A 22,395-nucleotide genomic window follows, 5' to 3' on the forward strand; every position below is an offset into this window, starting at 1 on the left:
TTCAGAAGGAAAGGTGTAGGGTAAAAAATATACATAAACCTCCTAATTGTATGTATACTAATGCCAGAAGCCTGACTAATAAAACTGGGGAACTGGAATTAGTGATGTGAGAGGAGGACTATGACAGTGGGAATAACTGAGACATCGCTGGATGATAGCTATGCCTGGGCAGTTAATGTACAAGGTTACAGTCTGTTTAGAAAGGATCGCCAAAACCGGAGAGGGGGAGGGGTTTGCCTTTATGTAAAGTCCTGTCTAAAGCCCTCAGTCCGAGAAGTTATAAGTGAGGGACATGAACATGTGGAGTCACTGTGGGTAGAAATACATGGAGGCAAAAACAATAATAAATTACTGATAGGAGTTTACTATAAACCAAATAATATACCAGAGTCCACAGAAAATCTCCTACTAAACGAGATAGACGAGGCGGCAAATCATAATGAGGTGGTTATTATGGGTGACTTCAACTACCCAGATATAGACTGGGAAACTGAAACCCGTACATCTCATAAAGGAAACAGGTTCTTGGCAATAACCAAAGACAATTACCTCTCCCAACTGGTTCAGGACCCGACTAGAGGGACGGCCATACTGGACTTAGTATTAACCAATACACCTGACAGAACAACTGATGTGCAGGTTGGGGGAAACCTGGGAAATAGTGACCATAAAGTAATAACCCTCCAATTATCATTCAAAAGAGTGTTTCTTCAGGGAGGAACAAAAATACCAAACTTCAAAAAAGCTAAATTTAGCCAACTAAGAGAGGCAATAGGCCTAACTAACTGGGACGAAGTCCTCAAGAATAAAAATACAGCCACAAAATAGGATATTTTTGAAAGCATCCTAAATTCTAATTGTAAGAGGTACATACCTTATGGGAATAAAAGGTTAAGGAACAAGAAGAAACCAATGTGGATAAATAGAACTATAAAGAAAGCAATAAATGACAAAAAGAAAGTATTTAAATCACTAAAACAGGAGGATAGCGAGGAAGCACTGAAAAACTATAAGGAAAAAAATTGAATATGTAAAAAACAAATAAAAGCGGCCAAACTAGAGACCAAGAGATTAATTGCCAAAGAGAGTAAAACTAACCCTAAAATGTTCTTTAATTATATAAATGGTAAAAAGTATAAATCTGAAGGTGTCGGCCTTTTACAGAGTGATGAGGGGGGAGTCGCAGAGAGCGACGAGGAGAAAGCAAAGCTGTTAAATATTTTTTTCTCCACTGTATTCACTGAAGAAAATGAACTGTCAGATGAAATGCAGAATGTAAAAGTAAATTCCCCATTAAAAGTGCCCTGTCTGACCCAGGAAGAAGTACATCAGCGACTTAAAAAGATTAAAATAGACAAATCCCCAGGACCGGATTGCATACACCCCCGTATCCTAAGAGAATTAAGAAATGTCATAGCCAGACCCTTATTTCTGATATTTGCGGACTCTATACTGACAGGGAATGTTCCACAAGATTGGCGCATAGCAAATGTGGTGCCAATATTCAAAAAGGGTCCAAAAACAGAGCCCGCAAACTATAGACTGGTATGTTTAACATGGGTAAACTGTTTGAAGGTTTTCTAAGAGATGCTATCTTGAAGTACAGTACCTCAATGAAAATAAGCAAATAACACCATATCAGCATGGCTTTATGAAGGATCAGTCAAGTCAAACTAATTTAATCAGTTTCTATGAGGAGGTAAGTTCTAGACTTGACAGCGGCGAATTAATGGATGTCGTATATCTGGACTTCTCCAAAGCATTTGACACTGTACCGCATAAAAGGTTAGTATATAAAATGAGAATGTTTTGACTGGGAGAAAACGTCTGTATGTGGGTAAGTAACTGGCTGAGTGATAGAAAACAGAGGGTGGTTATTAACGGTACGCACTCAGATTGGGTCACTAGTGGCGTACCTCAGGGGTCAGTATTGGGCCCTATTCTCTTCAATATATTTATTAATAATCTTGTAGAAGGCTTGCATAGTAAAATATAATTTTTTGCAGATGACACTAAACTGTGTAAAGTAATTAACACTGAAGAGGACAGTATACTGCTACAGAGGGATCTGGATAGATTGGAGGCTTGGGCAGAGAAGTGGCAGATGAGGTTTAACACTGACAAATGTAAAGTTATGCACATGGGAAGAAATAATGCAAGTCACCCGTACATACTAAATGGTAAAACACTGGGTAACACTGACATGGAAAAGGACCTAGGAATTTTAGTGAACAGCAAACTAAGCTGTAAAAACCAGTGTCAGGCAGCTGCTGCCAAGGCCAATAAGATAATGGGTTGCATCAAAAGGGGCATAGATGCCCGTGATAAGAACATAGTCCTACCACTTTACAAATCGCTAGTCAGACCACACATGGAGTACTGTGTACAGTTCTGGGCTCCTGTAAACAAGGCAGACATAGCAGAGCTGGAGAAGGTCCAGAGGAGGGCAACTAAAGTAATAACTGGAATGAGGCAACTACAGTACCCTGAAAGATTATCAAAATTAGGGTTATTCACTTTAGAAAAAAGACGACTGAAGGGAAATCTAATTACTATGTATAAATATATCAGGGGTCAGTACAGAGATCTATCCCATCAGCTATTTATCCCCAGGACTGTGACTGTGACGAGGGGACATCCTCTGCGTCTGGAGGAAAGAAGGTTTGTACACAAACATAGAAGAGGATTCTTTACGGTAAGAGCAGTGAGACTATGGAACTCTCTGCCTGAGGAGGTGGTGATAGTGAGTACAATAAAGGAATTCAAGAGGGGCCTGGATGTATTTCTGGAGTGTAATAATATTACAGGCTATAGCTACTAGAGATGGGTCGTTGATCCAGGGAGTTATTCTGATTACCTGAATGGAGTCGGGAAGGAATTTTTTTATTCCCCTAAAGTGGGGAAAATTGGCTTCTACCTCACAGTTTTTTTTTGCCGTCCTCTGGATCAACTTGCAGGATAACAGGCCGAACTGGATAGACAAATGTCTTTTTTCGGCCTTATGTACTATGTTACTATGTTACAATGCCTATCCTTGTCCGCAAAATGGACAAGAATAGGACATGTTCTATTTTTTTTTGCGGGGCTACGGAATGGACATACGGATGCGGATAGTACACGATGTGCTGTCCGCATTTTTTGCGGACCCATTGAAATGAATGGGTCTACATCCTATCTGCCAAAAAAAACGCAGCGGACACGGAAACAAAATACATTCATGTGAATGCAGCCTAAAGAGGTTGTCATGTACAAGATTATAGAAAAGGAATACAGCGGCTCACCCTCACCCTCTGGCCACTGAGGAAGGGGTGTAGGACCCTGAAACGCGTCTGGCGGTTTAGAGTGAGCGGGGATTCATCTAAAGAAAGAAGAAGCCGGCAACATAAGAAGTAAAGCAAACAAAGTATCCTGCACGGATTCGAAAGCAGTCGCTCAACATCTACGTTATACGAGCGCATATCCGGTCCCCAAGGCAACCAGGTCACGTGGGACGCCACGTACAGGCCGAGCACACCACGTGAGACGCTGTGTGGTGAGCGGCCGCCTGGATCTACGCTGCGGATGAGGCAGTGAAGACGGGTAAGACCGGGCTCGATTCTGAGCACTGCTGATTGTGTGGAGGCAAGTGAGGTCTAACCCACCATTGTGGGCGCTATACCGCAAGTGTTTGGGAGTATGAACTGGACTTGTTCTTTGCTATATTAGTGAACTGGACAGTGAAGGGGTAGATTGGACTTTCACATCCAAGCAGCACATTATTGCTGGCCCATCTATCCACCGATAGTCGATCACAGAGCTGGTGACAATATTATATTATTTCCCTGAGTGGAATTTTGCCGCACGCGGTTCTATTGCGATTATTTGACGCTTTGGCGCAGAGACTGAGTGTGGGTCATACGCTGATTTTGTACATGTGGTATATGTATTTTATATGACTTTTAGGGGTATGTTCTTAATATTTTAATACAATAAAGTGTATTATCACTGTTACCGCCTTGTGGTTCCCTTTTGAGAGTGCCCCCCCATACTTGCTATATGTACAAGATTATGTATGATTTTCATTTTTTACATTATTCATGGGATAATCCCTCTAAATACTAATGTGGCAGAAAAGACTAATGTATTATAGGAGTGATACCTACTGTACACTCCACATCATTTTAGGAATCCAAGAAAAGTTAGGATTTTTTTTCTTCACCTTACCTGGTCTGTTTGAATATCTGTGATGTACATTAAGGGGTTGCCTCCTTTTGTGAATTCTGGCATGTTCACAGTTACAAACGCCGATGTCACTGGAATGGTCCCAGTACTGATCTAGAGTAACACAGACAAAAGTCAATACCTGATCAAAGAGCCCATTCAAAAGAGGCGTGCAGACCTCAGATTTGTCCATGCTATAAAACATTAGGGGAGTTTATAACCAAACCAACATCTTCAATAACATACCAGAACTGGCTGTAGATTATTATTTGACATTTCTATGTCCTAGTATCTACTGCAGGACACATCATCAGTAATGGAGAATGAAATTACAGGTGACCTATGTGAAGATCTTCTGCGGTCCCATGACACTTTCTACCTTTTCGCTCAGAATTTAGATATGGATCAATGCATAGAAACAACTCACCAGAAACAGTGCCACTGTTGTCAATTGGCTGTGACTGGTACTGCAGCTCAACTCCATTCAATTAAATGAGGCTTGGCTGCAACACCAGATATATCTCGTGGACAACAGTGGAGCTGTTACTAGAAAAAGGTACAGCCATATTTTTAAATTCAGAAAAAAAATCTTTTATATCATCCTTGGGGCTCATGCACACGACCGTATGTATTTAGTGGTAAAAATACAGATGACGTCCGTGTGACATCCATATTACATCCCTTTTTTTTTTACGGATCGATTGTAACAATGCCTTTCCTTGTCCGCAAAATGGATAAGAATAAGACATGTTCTATCTCTTTTGCAGAACGGCCATGCAGACAAATGGAAACGGAATGCACACAGAGTCATTTCAGTTTTTTTTGCGGACCCATTGAAGTGAATGGTTCCGCTTACGGGCCGCGAAAAAAACTGAATGGACATGGAAACAAAATTGGTTTGTGTGCATGTGATGTGCATCTGTACGATACAGCGTCCACCGAATTCTATGGGCCCATACTGTACCTCACAGAGGTTCACACAGAGGTTTGCAATGCACCTTGATGGTAGGATTTACAGGACAAATCTGATACATACATTCTATTATCAGATTTGGTTCACAGGTAAATTCACAATTTGTAATAATACATAAAACCATATGTATCATTTGGATTCTGCATGCATATTTGGTTCAATTAGTAAGTTCATTTTTCAATATCATACCCATTACCCTGTACTTTACACTTATCCCAGCACATTCTGTAATGACGAGCACCAGGCTGGAACAAAAATCTAGAAATTCTCTATTTTTCCTTTTCTTAGTTCCATTCTTCCTGTTTGCTGCCAAGTCACATATTTCCACTAAAACCCTATTCTCTAAATAGACGGTCTGCTAGACACATTGAAAATGAGACAGGTGACAATTTCACTGGTCAGTAAACCAATAATTTTTTAACATGTCAGTTTCAGGTCTAAAAAAGTGATTCATTTCTTAATATACCTTTAGAAGAATTAAAACTTGTTGTTTCCTGCAGAGCTCTAATGACCATTTTGTGCACGCAATCATCCGCTCACTGTTTTCAATGGGAATTGATGCTGACGTTCATATGGTTGTGGATTTTTTCCTTGCGGATTTCTGAACTGCGCTAAGAAAGGACATGTCCCTTCTTGGCTCAGTTTCCATGTGGAAATGGTTTCATTTTTCCTTTTTTTATTTTTTTCTACACTCTCCCAGTTTTCCAGTTGACAGGGTCATTACTGTGGCAGTAGATAGCCAAGGGAGAGGCCACCAGGACTCTTCTCCCAAGTGGGAGTCATCTTCATTGCTCTGACCCTGTCCAATCGGGACAGACAGTGTCAGAGGGGGCACTACTGTACAGCGTGATCTTGCAAGGCCACATTGTTTTCTCACTTAAAGGGAATCTGTCACTAGCATATTAGCAAAAAAATTTTTTTCATGAATCCATGTGTAATAAAGTACCCTATTTCCATATGTCTTGTTCTTTTTATTCTGTGTCTTGTCATTTCTTCAAAAAAACGCTTTTTATGATATTCAAATGAAGCTGTAAGGAGCCCAGAGGGGCGTTATTCTTTGTCCACGGTGCCCAGGAACGCCCCTCTGAAGTGCCGTGCCCGCCTAAATTTGAAAACTAAGAACTCCTCCAAGATCGCCTAAATCGCCTCCCAGAGGCGAGGCTAAGTGCTCCCCCCCCCCCCAGTGCCGCGCTCTGCGGCAAACACCCCCGATCCTCCTCTCGCCTGCATCCGAAATCCCGCACAGGCGCAGTGCCGGCGATTGCCTGCGCCTGCGCGATGATAAGACGACTGAGGGCAACAGCTTCAACAGCGTCACTGGGCATGCGCCGATCCCAGTGACGTGTTCGCTGTTTCCTCAGCCAGCTGGAAGCTGAAGGGGCTGTCCCCTGTCCCGACGTCAACCAGAGGATTTGAGTCTGTATAGGTAGAGATGGAAAAAATGTTTTTAATAACTACCACTATACACCAACGTATATTTATTGTCCTACACTAGTTACATATCAATATAATATATGGCCATATGATCCTATACCCCCCCCCCCCCACACACACACAAATAAAACCCTCAAACATATATGATATAAATAGCTCCCACATCTTTTTATATTATATATGGTTGAGGGTTGAAATAATGTGCTAAAACATGTGAAACCCCCCCCCCCCCCCCCCACATAAATCGCCGGCACTGCGCCTGCGTGGGATTTCGGATGCGGGCGAGAGGAGGATCGGGGGTGTTGGGGGGGGGGGAACACTTAGCCTCGCCTCTGGGAGGCGATTTAGGCGATCTTGGAGGAGTTCTTAGTTTTAAAATTTAGGCGGGCACGGCACTTCAGAGGGGCGTTCCTGGGCACCGTGGACAAAGAATAACGCCCCTCTGGGCTCCTTACAGCTTCATTTGAATATCATAAAAAGCGTTTTTTTTAAGAAATGACAAGACACAGAATAAAAAGAACAAGACATATGGAAATAAGGTACTTTACTACACATAGATTCATTAAAAAAAATTATTGCTAATATGCTAGTGACAGATTCCCTCAGCAGGTCATACATTGAAGGAGGTCTCTGACAAAACAGCTTTCAATCCCTAAAACACCACTGTGCCGTTGACCCAGAAGGGTTGTATTCTTTACTGTTCTCTTCATGCACGTGGTAGAACACAGACTCCTATGGCACCACAGAGATCCTCTGTGATATACCATCTTCATGAAACAGAGATGTACAGTATATCAACACAGTATGGGTTCATATACTTATATGAGTGTATTTTGGATCTTTATAAAATGTATCCATGATACTACCATGTGCATGAGCTCTAACAGGGCTATAATCAGAACGATTTGTAGAAGAACTGCAAAAGACATATAATATAATTTCTGATGTTCCTCCAGAGTGGGGCTTTACTTTACTTCTTTATTTAATTTGAAAGATAATAACAATTTGTATATTTCTACAATCATCTGTGACACTTCAGATTAATAACATAAACCTAAAGAGTGAAGTCAAGGGAAACATGATCATATTTACCTTTATAGTGAAGTTATATTCTGGACCAATTTCTCCAACATGATTTATGGTTGATTGAACACTAGCCCCAGGAAAAACCTCAAAAAAGTTTATGCTTGTTGACCTAGTAATAAACACAATGAGATGTGTCCTTATATACATCATAAAATGTTAGAGCATATATGAGATGTATACAGCACCGCTCTTGTCCATGGGTTGTGTCCAGTATAGCAACGTAGTTCTATTCAATAATGAGGCCAGGCTGTAATAATGCACATAGCCCACATATACCAAACAGGTCATATGTCCAACCTGTAGATCTGCACAGGAACACAGCAGGTAAGGAAAGGGGCATTCATATCTTCATAGGAGCTTCCTATTGTCTAATGGACATGGAAGAGACTGAGCTAATTCATTGCTCATAAATACCGGTGGCATAAGACACAAGGGGGACTGCTATGACGAGATTTTAGAGAGCAAATGTTCCATGCATTTCTCTACTGTGTCTAGAAACTAACAGCAGAAGGCTCTCAGGTGACCCCTTGAACACAGTAATGGCTTGTAAAGCAGAAGGCAACACTGAACATGATTTGGAGCCAATCAGTTACTGCTTGTGACAATTCTTATGCCTCATTCACACGTCAGTGTTTTGGTCACTGATTTTCATCAGTGATTGTGAGCCAAAACCAGGACTGGAGCCTCCACAGACATAAGGTATAAGGCCTCATGCACACGGCCGCAATTTGCGGTCCCCAATGCGCGGGAAACGTCAGTGCGGCGGGCCGAGACGGATCGAGACCCATTCAACTTGAATGGGTCCATGATCCGTCCGCACCACAAAAAATAGAACATGTTCTATTTTTTTGCGGTGCGTAGGCACGGACAGAAACACCATGGAAGCACTCTGTAGTGCTTCCGAGGGGTTCCGTGCCTCCATTCCGCACCTCAGCTGCAAATTGCGGACCCATTCAAGTGAGTGGCTCCGGATGCCAGACTTATTCAAGTGAGTGGGTCCGAATCCATGATGCGGGGAGCACACGGCCGGTGCCCGCATATTTGCAGGATGCAATATAGCAACGGCCGTGTACATGGGGCCTAAGGGAAAGATCTGCACCTGTTCTGTGAAATCACTGACCGAACACTGATGTGTGAATGAGGCCTTATTGTGCTAAATCACAAATATCCATTTAGAAGTTGTTAATGATATCACCTTTATGCTACGATGTAGCTTAAGTTGCCGCTTAAAGGGGTTTTCCAGGATTACTATGGTTTTTAACAGATATGCTCATGTAGTTGCTTACCTCATGTATATTTTAAAGGCTATGGACACCTTTGAAGGTAATTTTTGTTTATGATTGCAATTTACTCATTTTTGGCTAAAAATCATATTTTCAATTGGCCTTTATCAGAAGTATTGAGTCATTCTGTCACAGAGGGTCAACTGTTTTTTAACTGTGGGAATATTACTTTTTACTTTCACTTTGTGCCGGTCAACTAATAAACCTTATCTCTAAACTACTAAGAGGGCATAAACATTTATTTAAGCCACATTCTTATCAGTAAGGAGTGTTTATAATGTCAGAGAGCAGAGATAAAGAGTCCGTCAGCTCCCCAACTGATGCAAAAGAGAGAATGTCAGCTCTGTACAGACAAAGGGCTCCATATTTTTAATAAAGACCAACTGAAATTTTTTTTTTAGCTCAAAATGAGTACAATGCAATAAAAAAAATTGCCCCCAAAGATGTACATTGCCTTCAATTATGAACTATTTTGTACCCTCCTGACCCGTTTTCACCATGCAAACCAATGATTCTGGTTAGTTTCCATCCTGTAGGTAGCACTTTCAGTTGCTGTATCCAACCAAACTCATGATGCACTTCTTTTTCTGCCACAGCTCCAGCGCCATCCCTAACAATGCCCAGCTAGTTTATAGTTTTGCCCACCCAGCCAGTTACATAGAAACCTCCTATGGACATAACATCACAGGAAATAAGAAACAGATTTATGGACATAGTTGTGTGACTACAGCCCAGAACATAAGAAAGGAGCAATAATGTAAAAGAAATACATTACAAAAGTACAACAGCCTTCATTAATGATTGTTTTAAAGGATGTTGATGCAAACTAGAAAATCCTTTCATATTCTGTCATGTTGTCTGTAGATTGATGCACCCATTATACTCCAAACCCATGTTTAGGCGCTGGGATTTGAAAGGGCCCTTCACAGCCTTTGTCAGTGTGTTACACATTACCATACATCAGCTTTACGTAGACTTCTGTAGTGGTTTTCATAAGACAATTCTTAAAGGGGTTGTCCGGGTTCAGAGCTGAACCCGGACATACCCTTATTTTTACCCAGGCAGCCCCCCTGAGGCTAGCATCGGAGCATCTCATGCTCCGATGCGCTCCCTTGCCCTGCACTAGATCGCGCAGGGCACGCGTTCTTTTGTTTTCAATAATACACTGCCGGGCGGAAACTTCCGCACGGCAGTGTGTTCGGTGACATCACCGGCTCTGATGGGCGGGCTTTACTAGCTAGGACAGCGCTAAAGCCCGCCCATCAGTGCTGGTGACATCACCGGGGTTCCTGGCAGCCCCATGGAGAGCCCCGGTATGTCACCGGATCTCCAAAAAATGCCTTTGCCCTGCGCGATTTAGCACAGGGCAAAGGAGAGCATCGGAGCTTGAACTGCTCCGATGCTCAAGTCAGGGGGGCTGCCTGGGTGAAAATGGAGGGATGTCTGGGTTCAGCTCTGAACCCGGACAACCCCTTTAATGATAATGATACATTTCTCTTAAATGGTGTCATGCTTATACTATTCCAAAGTAACACCTATTGTCATCAATCTGAAAAATAATGGTGCACGTCTTATAAATATGGCTCGCGCCATCTGTGACAAATTAGCCCCTGACCTCAGTAGATATCTTCCTCAGAACCTATAATCCTTTTTGTCCTGCCTACTTGCCTTGCTTGTTTTTTTTCACCTGAAGCTGTATGATTTCTTGGGCTATCTTCTCATGTTTCTTGTCTACTGACTGAGAGGCCAACTGAAGTTGAGTTTGGTTGCAGGGGCATAGCTGGAAGAGGCGGAGGCGGTGGGACATGAGTCCTGGGCGCTACAGAGTGTGCTTACGAGCCACTTGGCCTTGACCAAGGGCTAAAGCAGAAAACTAAATCTGTGCCCGGTGAAGAGGGGGGGGGGGGGAGTAAAGCCCAGCTATAATTCTTAAAGGGATGACCTAGGATTAAAGAAACTTCCAGAAAAGGTGCCACAACTGTCCATGGTTGCATCTGATATTGCAGATCTGTTGCATTGAAATTAATGGGGCTTAGCTGGACTAGCTAACCATCCAATGTGTATGGGGGTCTGCAGACTGGTCATCCAATGGCAGATGTCAGGGAAAGAAGGATCAGGCGTGTTGGATATCGGCATACACAATTCTTTACTCCCACCAGGAAATAATAGGAGCCTGGCAATACACATCACAACGATTTGGTGGCCATTAATAGGCACGTATATAGGATAGACATCTTGTGACACAGTATCACAAAATCATGTTTCAAAAAGCTGTTTATCTTGAACCACACATCTTGGGATATACTAAGCCAAGAGGAAAGATAAGGAAGGACATGTCTGTACAACATTCAGGATATATAAGAACTATACCTTGTGAAGTGCATCTCTGTGTCATACTTTACAGGGATTGATACATTCACTGCATTGTCCTGCTCAAAATCTTCATAACTTTCACTGTAATAAAATAAAGTTTGAGTTACTGTATTTAGATGGAATAATACATTTAAAAGTGATGTCCAAACATACAGTCAGGTCCATAAATATTGGGACATCAACACAATTCTAACATTTTTGGCTCTATACACCACCACAATGGATTTGAAATGAAACGAACAAGATGTGCTTTAACGGCAGACTGACAGCTTTAATTTGAGGGTATTTACATCCAAATCAGGTCAACGGTGTAGGAATTACAACAGTTTGCATATGTGCCTAACACTTGTTAAGGGACCAAAAGTAATGGGACAATTGGCTTCTTAGCCGTTCCATGGCCAGGTGTGTGTTATTCCCTCATTATCCCAATTAAAATGAGCAGATAAAAGGTCCAAAGTTCATTTCAAGTGTGCTATTTGCATTTGGAATCTGTTGCTGTCAACTCTCAAGATGAGATCCAAAGAGCTGTCACTATCAGTGAAGTAAGCCATCATTAGGCTGAAAAAACAAAACAAACCCATCAGAGAGATAGCAAAAACATTAGGCGTGGCCAAAACAACTGTTTGGAACATTCTTAAAAAGAAGGAATGCACCAGTGAGCTCAGCAACACCAAAAGACCCAGAAGACTACAGAAAACAACTGTGGTAGATGACCGAAGTATTCTTTCCCTGGTGAAGAAAACACCGTTCACAACAGTTGGCCAGATCAAGAACACTCTTCAGGAGGTAGGTGTATGTGTGTCAAAGTCAACAATCAAGAGAAGACTTCACCAGAGTGAATACAGAGGGTTCACCACAAGATGTAAACCATTGGTGAGCCTCAAAAACAGGAAGGCCAGATTAGAGTTTGCCAAACGACATCTAAAAAAGCCTTCACAGTTCTGGAACAACATCCTATGGACAGATGAGACCAAGATCAACTTGTACCAGAGTGATGGGAAGAGAAGAGTATAGAGAAGTAATGGAACTGCTAATGATCCTAAGCATATGACCTCATCAGTGAAGCATGGTGGTGGTAGTGTCATTGCGTGGGCATGTATGGCTGCCAATGGAACTGGTTCTCTTTTATTTATTGATGATGTGACTGCTGACAAAAGCAGCAGGATGAATTCTGAAGTGTTTCGGGCAATATTATCTGCTCATATTCAGCCAAATGCTTCAGAACTCATTGGACAGAGCTTCACAGTGCAGATGGACAATGACCAAAAGCATACTGCAAAAGCAACCAGAGTTTTTTAAAGGAAAGAAGTGGAATGTTAAGCAATGGCCAAGTAAATCACCTCAGCTGAACCGATTGAGCATGCATTTCACTTGCTGAAGACAAAACTGATGGGAAAATGCCCCAAGAAAAGCAGGAACTGACGACAGTTGCAGTAGAGGCCTGGCAGAGCATCACCAGGGATGAAACCCAGCATCTGGTGATGTCTATGCGTTCCAGACTTCAGGCTGTAATTGACTGCAAAGGATTTGCAACCAAGTATTAAAAAGTGAAAGTTTGATTTATGATTATTATTGTGTCCCATTACTTTTGGTCCCTTAACAAGTGGGAAGCACATATGCAAACTGTTGTAATTCCTACACCGTTCACCTGATTTGGATGTAAATACCCTCAAATTAAAGCTGGCAGTCTGCAGTTAAAGCACATCTTGTTTGTTTCATTTCAAATCCATTGTGGTGGTGTATAGACCTAAAAATGATAAAATTGTGTAGATGTCCCAATATTTATGGACCTGACTGTAGAAGAAAAAAAAAAAAGCTCCACTCTTCCCAAGGGCTGTGCTTGGTATTGCAGCGGATTCCCTGCCAAGCAAATGACACCGAGCTGCAGTACAAATACAGCGCATGGCTACGAGTGGTGTTCTTTCTAGATTAAAAGCAGATCCTATTTTCTAATCCTGGACAAGCACTTGAAATATCTCTACTGTCTGCATCAATATCAACCCTCAGGAAGACTGTACCTTGTAGCCTGGAAGTAGATGTAAGCTTTATCATGAAGATACTTGAGGTTGAAATCAAATCCAATATCGAATGTAACCTAGAAATGAGATAAGCCGTCAGGACACACTGGTCATAAGAAACCTGTGCAGTTGTATTATCAGGGTTGTAGCTATAACGGGTGCAAAAGCTATGCATACTTGTCAGCATTTTGGATAGCAAAAAACGGGACATTTAAGCCCCACCACCGGGACTACCCAGTAACATCCCCCATAGACCCCACCCTTTTTTGTGGACTGATTCCCAGGATTGTCCTTGCAAAATCTGGACTGTAGGCACGTATTGTTACAGCAGCACTTGGGTCCTAGAACCTGACCAGATCCCTCTACATCATAAATTAAATCTGCTGAGGTTTTTATCACTGGGGCCAAGGAGTTTCACATTACAAATATGTCACTCTGTACACAAGGGATATTAAATGTGTGGCCCACCAGGTGTTGTAAAACTGCAATGCCCTGATGGCAGTGGGCTGACCCAGCATGATGGAAGTTGTAGTTTTGCAACAGCTGTATGCACCATACACATTGCATTCTATGTACAGCTACGGAGATTTGTCAGTTGAGACTCTGGGCCAGTTAGGCGACCACTCAGAATGCAAATATAGATGTCGTGAACAAATATGACTTAGTTTATGGATATAACTGAAGTACAGGAAGGGTTCGCACTTGGTGGAGTGAGGGCTTTCTAGTACCCATAATCCTTTCTGAGCCATTTAAGTACAAACATTGAGTTAAATGATAGAATTTTTTCTACCACCACTTGAGGAGGGCATAATGATTTTTAATTTAAATAAATAGGAGCGTTATAAATTCCCTATGTAGTTAGCTCCCCCTAGGGGCGGCTGTAGTCACAGGTTAAATCATTTAACTAGATGAATGTGTGACGTAGTGGCGCGGAATATGTAGCTCTATATCATAAGAAGTTCAAACACTTTTAAAGAGATCTGGGCCCATTTTGATTGAAATAAATTAATTTATAGGCACTGTAGACTGTCCTGGTCTAGACCACCACCATTAACCTATACAGAATCCTAAACCATCAGGAATATTGTATCCTATTACATGTTAACCCCCCAACTCCAGGAATATTAGATACTAACTCATAACACCCTTGACACAAGCCTGTATATTTTCGAAAAAGGGTTAGAAAGTAGTCACCTCATTGATTTCCCAACACTTCCCGGGTTCTGCATCGGTCTTTACTTCCTGGTTTCTCTAAACACAGGAAATGTGACTGCTCAGCCAATTACAGGCCATAACACTGCCTGCCTCAGCCGATGATTGGCTAAGCAGTCACTTTTGGGAAACCAGCAAACTATTGGAATGGGAGCGGTGGGGAATTGTTGAGTATGACTTTTTTTAAGCCTTTCTGACCTGTTTTTACAAAAATTTTATAGCAGTTAAAGGGGTTGTCCCATGACAAATATTCTACAGTTTTCAAAGCAGCACCTGTATCTGAATACTTTTGTTATTGCATATAATTAAAGATTTTGTATAGCCACTGAGTTATTCAATAAAATGTATCTGTATTGCGCCACCTGCTGTTTGTTCTTTTTCTTACTTCTTTGACCGGCTCACTGACAAGGCCGCACATGCTCAGTTTTATCCTTCAACTCCCTCCTGAGCTGTGATAGGGAGAGCTGAGACACGCCCCCTTAGCTGCAGCAGAAAAGACACTCCCCTTGAGCTGTCAGTTTGGTATAAATCTAGCAGAACAATGAATATGGAGTTCTCTGGATCCATGTGAGGTACAGGGCTGGTTCTAGCTTTGTTAGAAAGGTATTGTCATTTACTATATAATCTCTCATTTACATTTTTTACATTAATAATGGGATAACCCCTTTAACACTTCCAATACCCTAGAACAATGAGGTATTGATCACTAAACCACTCTAGACAACCAGGCGTATTTCAAAAATATTATAACTAACACATCTCATGCAAAAGTTTGACATATAGAATATGTAGAAATATATCTGATCAGGTGTAATTTTTGGATTTTACTGTTTAGTTATTACTGGAGGGCTTTACGTTCATTTTAGGAATGTACTTTTACCTTTTGCTGGTCCTTGAGAACAGGGAATCCTACTAAGCAGCTGACGGTTCCCTGTGTATTGCCAACTTCACACAAAACCTCTGTTCCATCACTCTGCAAAATAAGTAGCACAGAATGAATGCACAAAGCATGAAGTACCCAGTCTACCATTTCTGAAAGGATCGCATGGATGGACATATAAATTCACTTACATTTCTCCAATGCATCTAAAATAGTTTAAGTACAGCATAATGCTGCATTGTTTATGCTGCTCTCATACAAATGGATGTGCCTTCATATTTACAGTCAGCAAAAAGAGAGGGGCAGAGGAAGTAGTTTAACACAACACTGCACGGTCAGACTACACTAGGTTTGTTTGTAGTCTGTAACCATGGATACACAAAAGTCTGCATAGGAGCTGTAGACAAGAAACAATAGATTTCTAATCAAGGCTTTTTTTGCAAAGTGTTTTCATTTCTTCATTTTAGATGCATTGACACAATAAAATATAACAATGGGTGCAAATGTATATATAACCTCTGTCTAATAACTTACTGGAGAAGTTGAAGATGCAAAGAATAGGTTTTCTGAGAAAAGTGCCCTCAGTTTTGTGTTATATGCATTTTCCTTTTTATTCATCAATGTTACTTGGAACATCAGCCGTCTGTTTTTGTCACTGACGATGTATGGTAATTTCCTGTAGGAAGAAACGTATCACTAATTATAAGGCAGTATGCAGTCATTCATTCATGCTTATTGGAGTGTAATAGGGTAAAGATATAGCAGAGTTCAGTTACTTCTGCTGTTAAAGGGTCTTTCCAGGACTTTGATACTGATGACCTATCCTTTGGATAGGGCATCAATACCAGATCGGTGGGGATCTGACACCCAGCACCTCTACAATCTGCTGGTAGTAGGAGCCACAGCTATTGGAACAAACACAGTTGCCCACTTTTACTTTTTGGCCCATTTTTGGTGTAATTTAGGATATCTCACTTTAGACATTTATGAAGCAAGTTAGCCAAAAAGAGCCTCATTCACCAAGGGGCTCAACATTCAGTTGCAGAGTAAACCAATAGGTGACATGAAAGTCTAAAAGTGTACCAGCTTTTCATCCAGCATTAGCTACTGTGATAAATCTGCATACTTTAACATCAACTGTCACGTCAGGTAGGGAACAGTGCACCTAAGTTCCACCCGCACCACTGTTCCTACCTACTTCAATGATCCTCCCTAAATAGTGGCCGTCAACTGGGCGATGGTCCCTAGACTAAATAGGTGCACAGAATAAAACAAGAAAATGGGGAGTGTCAGATAACCAGGAAAGGAGCAGAAGACAACACACATACAGAGTCAATATTCAAGAAAAATTCTAAACAAGCCAAGGACTCAGAGCCTGATTTACCCAGTGTCTCTGCATGCTGATTGGCTGACCAGCCCTGCTGTCAGCAAGACTGTTTGCTATGGGACAGCACCGGCATCGCTGCAACAGAGAACCTGGGCTTGTTGTGGGAGCACGGACAGGAAAGTACGTGACATCAAAATTTTAGTTGGTAAATTGAGGCATGTAAGCCCGGCCTCAGGAAAGAACCCGAGGCCAACTGGGACCTCCCCCTTATGGGCAGGGCTTACATTATTCCACCCATTTCATTCCTGGACTGCCTGAATTTGCAGTGACTGTCCCTGAAAATTAGTTGGCAACTACAGGGAGTGCAGAATTATTAGGCAAGTTGTATTTTTGAGGATTAATTTTATTATTGAACAACAACCATGTTCTCAATGAACCCAAAAAACTCATTAATATCAAAGCTGAATATTTTTGGAAGTAGTTTTTAGTTTGTTTTTAGTTATAGCTATTTTAGGGGGATATCTGTGTGTGCAGGTGACTATTACTGTGCATAATTATTAGGCAACTTAACAAAAAACAAATATATACCCATTTCAATTATTTATTTTTACCAGTGAAACCAATATAACATCTCAACATTCACAAATATACATTTCTGACATTCAAAAACAAAACAAAAACAAATCAGTGACCAATATAGCCACCTTTCTTTGCAAGGACACTCAAAAGCCTGCCATCCATGGATTCTGTCAGTGTTTTGATCTGTTCACCATCAACATTGCGTGCAGCAGCAACCACAGCCTCCCAGACACTGTTCAGAGAGGTGTACTGTTTTCCCTCCTTGTAAATCTCACATTTGATGATGGACCACAGGTTCTCAATGGGGTTCAGATCAGGTGAACAAGGAGGCCATGTCATTAGATTTTCTTCTTTTATACCCTTTCTTGCCAGCCACGCTGTGGAGTACTTGGACGCGTGTGATGGAGCATTGTCCTGCATGAAAATCATGTTTTTCTTGAAGGATGCAGACTTCTTCCTGTACCACTGCTTGAAGAAGGTGTCTTCCAGAAACTGGCAGTAGGACTGGGAGTTGAGCTTGACTCCATCCTCAACCCGAAAAGGCCCCACAAGCTCATCTTTGATGATACCAGCCCAAACCAGTACTCCACCTCCACCTTGCTGGCGTCTGAGTCGGACTGGAGCTCTCTGCCCTTTACCAATCCAGCCACGGGCCCATCCATCTGGCCCATCAAGACTCACTCTCATTTCATCAGTCCATAAAACCTTAGAAAAATCAGTCTTGAGATATTTCTTGGCCCAGTCCTTCTTTTGACCCATTTTGCCAAAGGAAAGGAAGTTGCCTAATAATTATGCACACCTAATATAGGGTGTTGATGTCATTAGACCACACTCCTTCTCATTACAGAGATGCACATCACCTAATATGCTTAATTGGTAGTAGGCTTTCGAGCCTATACAGCTTGGAGTAAGACAACATGCATAAAGAGGATGATGTGGTCAAAATACTCATTTGCCTAATAATTCTGCACGCAGTGTATGAATCTGGCAGATTTTTTGACTGTTCACACTGTCTAAGTATTAAAGAGGACCTTTCACCTGGAAAAACATTGCGAACTAAGTATCCTGACATATACAGCGGCGCCCAGGGATCTCACTGCACTTACTATTATCCCTGGGCGCCGCTCCGTTCTCCCGTTATGCCCTCCGGTATCTTTTCTCAGTAAGTTATAGTAGGCGGAGACTGCCCTTGTTCTGTGGGCGTCTCTTTCTCCTAGGCTGTAGCGCTGGCCTATCGCATCGCAGAGCTCACAGCCTGGGAGAAAAAAACCTCCCATGCTGTGTGCTGTGCGCTGCGATTGGCCAGCGCTACAGCCTAGGAGAAGGAGACGCCCACAGAACAAGGGCAGTCTCCGCCTACTATAACTTACTGAGCGAAGATACCGGAGGGCATAACGGGAGAACGGAGCAGCGCCCAGGGATAATAGTAAGTGCAGTGAGATCCCTGGGCGCCGCTGTATATGTCAGGATACTTAGTTCACAATGTTTTTCCAGGTGAAAGGTCCTCTTTAAGTAAGTTTTGTGAATATGCTGGAATTCCCTAGCACTACCATTTTCAAATGGGGTTATACGGCTAGGCCCTATCATCAGAACCCACAGATGGATCCCTCAATGATCTGGTACAAACACTGTGCATTTACAATGACATGAGGCTACACAATGCAATAATACATCAGTGTATTGCGAGCTTATAGTTAATAGAAGAGGGGCCGTCATACCGCCATAAACTACTCAGGGGGCTATGTAGGAGGAGTGCCCACCGATTTAACCCTAAGTCGGCATCTTACAGATATTTTTAGAATAGCACAAAGACAAAACTTAACTTACACGTCACTGGGTTTCTGTACCACTAGTAAGGAAAGGTCTGAATGACAAACTTCATCATCACCACATTCTTTTTGGAAGGGAATCTATTGTAAAAAAGCAAAGGAACAATGCATCTTGACACTTCTAGGGTTTGTATGAGGATAGAAAAAATGTCTCAAGAAACAGTGGCACTAAATGTCCACTGGTTGTGTCTGGTGGTATTACATCTTAATCTCCTTCATGCCTTTCCAGTCTACAGCACCTATACAAGCATATGTGTCTCCATGGTTACAGACTACAAACAAACCCTACGTGTAGTCTGAACCTATATTCATGTGTTACTCCACTTCCTTTGCCTCTTGTAATTATAGGGGGGAGAGATGGAAGGGGGTAAAAAATGACTGCAGAATCTAAATACAGAGAAGATTGCTTTGTACTCTGTAGCTCTGGAGACACATAGAGTTGCATAGGTGATTTAATGAAATGTTTGCAGAAGTTTACACACCCTTTAGGCATTATGCGAAGAATACTATTACACAGATGCTACACCTTAAAGCTGGCGGACAGGTTCTGTGGTTGCATCCAGCAGTAATCTCATCTGTATTGTGGACTACCAGAAGTCTGCTCTTAAGGGAAAACTAATTAGCTGTGGCAACCCCTTGGAGCCCTTGTTGCCATCTGTAGGACATACCCACCTAGAAGTTGTGGCTTTAGAAAGTCTGGTAGGGAGAACATGACTCTAATAACTAATATTTTCCTTATCTTATACTTACAAACCATTCACTGGAGCCCGTTGAATAAGGATTTAAGACGGGGCTGCTATCTGGTTTCTGGGCAGCAATGTTAATGCGCAATGCCAGGGCGTTCTCCGAGTCTGCTGTCTCCTGATAATAGGAACATACAATTCTTTCATGAATAAGAGTAGTTACAGCTATTTACAGACACAATTTCAATGCAGTATGTTGAGTCATGTCTAAATTTCCTATATCTGTAAATTAAAGTTAAAGCTGGGTGATGACTTACATGTCCTGCAAATCTCCTAAATGACAAATCTGTATAGTAAGGATATGTTCACACAGTTCCATTTAAAGGGCTTGTCTCATCACAGTTCACCCCATTACTATGAGAGCCCCAAGAATGATCAGCAGATTGCTGCAGGTCCCAATAACTCTCCTACAGTGACCATTGAAGGGGTATCCCATCACAATGGTCACTGTTTAATCTGTTAATGATGTGCCAGTGATCAGCCTTAGAAGCATGAATCCAGAAGGTGAACAGCAGAGCTGGCTGCAGGTGAGGACGAATTAGCAAGATGGGAAAACTCCTTTAAGAGGGGAAATGAAGTATTACAGGGGACCAGTTGAATGGTAATGGATGGATTGAGCCTGGCCAGAGCAAGAGCCGCTGCTTGTTAACAGTTCTTCATTCTGGTTCATAAGGGTGGTCACAAGTAGGGAACCCCTGTAAGGTTGACCATATGCCCTAACAGGACATATGGAGAGGGGTTGTCTGTGATGATGGATCCATTTCCCCCTACATTAAAGGGGTTGTCCAAGTTATTTTCATTGATGACCAATATCAGATGGGCAGGGGTCCAACACCTGGCACCGCCGCCGATCAACTGGTTGAAGAGAAGAAGCGCACCATGCCAGCGTTGCCTTCTCTTCCTTGTTTACCTGCTGTATATGGTACATTTGAATAGGAACAAGCCATCCCATAGAAGTGAATGGGATGGCTTAGGTGTAATTACACCTGCCCACCGCTGCTGTTGCAACGGTGAGCAGGTTACCAACAAAGAGAAGGTAGTGCTGGCACGGTGCGCGCCTTCTCTTCAACCAGCTGATCAGCGGGGGTGTCGGTGTTGGACCCCTGAAGTGAATGGGGCCGGTAGCGGACTTCCGGCGGCACGGTGAGCTAGCATTAGCACGGATCCGGCAGGCTGTTTCCCCGCCGGAGTGTGAAAGTAGCCTAAAGCAATCAGGGCCCGCATCTCTGACCACATCCATCTGTCAGTCACGTGCAATCTGGGTCTGTGCTCAGGAGGTAAGACATCAACCACGGCAAACAGAGGTGACCAGAAACCTCATATACAATATGGCGGTATGAAATAGCAGAGGCTTTACTTAACGAACACTTGGCAGCAGGTTCAACCCTACTAAACTAAGAAAACTGTCTGCTGGGGCTGATTCTTTATGCAAATTAGGATGTCAGTGCACCAAGGGGCATGGCCAGGACCGGAAAGCTAAGATGCACTGGGGGGAAAGGCTCTGCCCCTTGGTGCATTGAAAAAGGTTTTCAAAGACTTTTTAATTGATCTCCACATAGTAGGATTGAGCGAATTATCCGAAGTGGACTTCGATCCGAATATTAGGAAAAATTTGATTCGCTATTTCCTCGTGCTTCGTTGTAATGAATCAATTTTCCCTGAAATGGCATAAAAATAAAAAAAATGACATATTCACCTCGCGAAGAGGCCGCCGCAGCCTTCTTAATTGAAGATCCTGAATGAAATCTCATGCAGGGTGACATAGCACTTCATCACGCTGGCCAGCATGATTATGTCCTCAGGCATCAAGCGAGATTTCACGCGGTGCCTTCAATCAGCGGCCTCTTTGCGCTCAAAAGGATAAGGTGAGTATTACTTTTTTTTTTTTACCAGATTAATCCCTGAAAGCCTTCACTATTATTCTCAGATTTCGCAATTAGCGCTGAATTTGGCATCAGAGGGGTTCAATGACGCGGAGGGGGGGGGGGTCAGCGCAATCGCTGTTCCCTGTCATTGCGCCCGCTACTTACAAAGAAATGCACTTTGTGACTAAGCAAATGTCTTTGTGAAATTCGGCGAAGCAGCCGAATCGAATTTTTCTAAACTTCGTTCAACACTAATCATCAGTATCTGATCCAATACCTGGGACCCCCGCTAATCAGCTGTTTGAGAAGGTATCAAAGCATTGTACATAAGCCTTTAAAAAGTTTTCCAGGATTATTTTTTTTTTTTATTCCCCCCCCCTCAGTGGTATCTGTGAAGAGAAGAGATCTATACTCAACTCCCTGACACTCCGTTCCGGCTCCATGACTGTCTTCACTGAACGTCTGGTTCCTCGACTGTCAATTTCCGTGCAGAAGAGGTCATTTGCACTGCTACAGTCAATGGCTGGTCTCAGCAGTGACATTTTCCCTAGCCACTTGGGGACAAGTCATTGCTGAGGCCAGTTATTGGCTGC

General features: G+C 42.4%; 1 protein-coding gene across 1 annotated transcript in view; it reads right to left on the reverse strand.

The window, feature by feature from the left end:
* The window catches only part of ITGA2 (integrin subunit alpha 2), a 125,444-nt gene that overhangs the window by 8,760 nt on the left and 94,289 nt on the right, over window positions 1-22,395 (reverse strand). The window contains exons 18-25 of the mRNA XM_040421263.1: window positions 19,945-20,055; window positions 19,193-19,275; window positions 15,994-16,135; window positions 15,460-15,552; window positions 13,368-13,444; window positions 11,347-11,430; window positions 7,700-7,802; window positions 4,204-4,314 (exon numbers count right to left, since the gene is read on the reverse strand). Coding sequence (XP_040277197.1) covers window positions 4,204-4,314; window positions 7,700-7,802; window positions 11,347-11,430; window positions 13,368-13,444; window positions 15,460-15,552; window positions 15,994-16,135; window positions 19,193-19,275; window positions 19,945-20,055 — 804 coding nt within the window. The remainder of the gene's footprint in view (window positions 1-4,203; window positions 4,315-7,699; window positions 7,803-11,346; window positions 11,431-13,367; window positions 13,445-15,459; window positions 15,553-15,993; window positions 16,136-19,192; window positions 19,276-19,944; window positions 20,056-22,395) is intronic.

The sequence above is a fragment of the Bufo bufo genome, chromosome 2 (assembly GCF_905171765.1).
Source record: "Bufo bufo chromosome 2, aBufBuf1.1, whole genome shotgun sequence".
Lineage (NCBI taxonomy): Eukaryota > Metazoa > Chordata > Amphibia > Anura > Bufonidae > Bufo > Bufo bufo.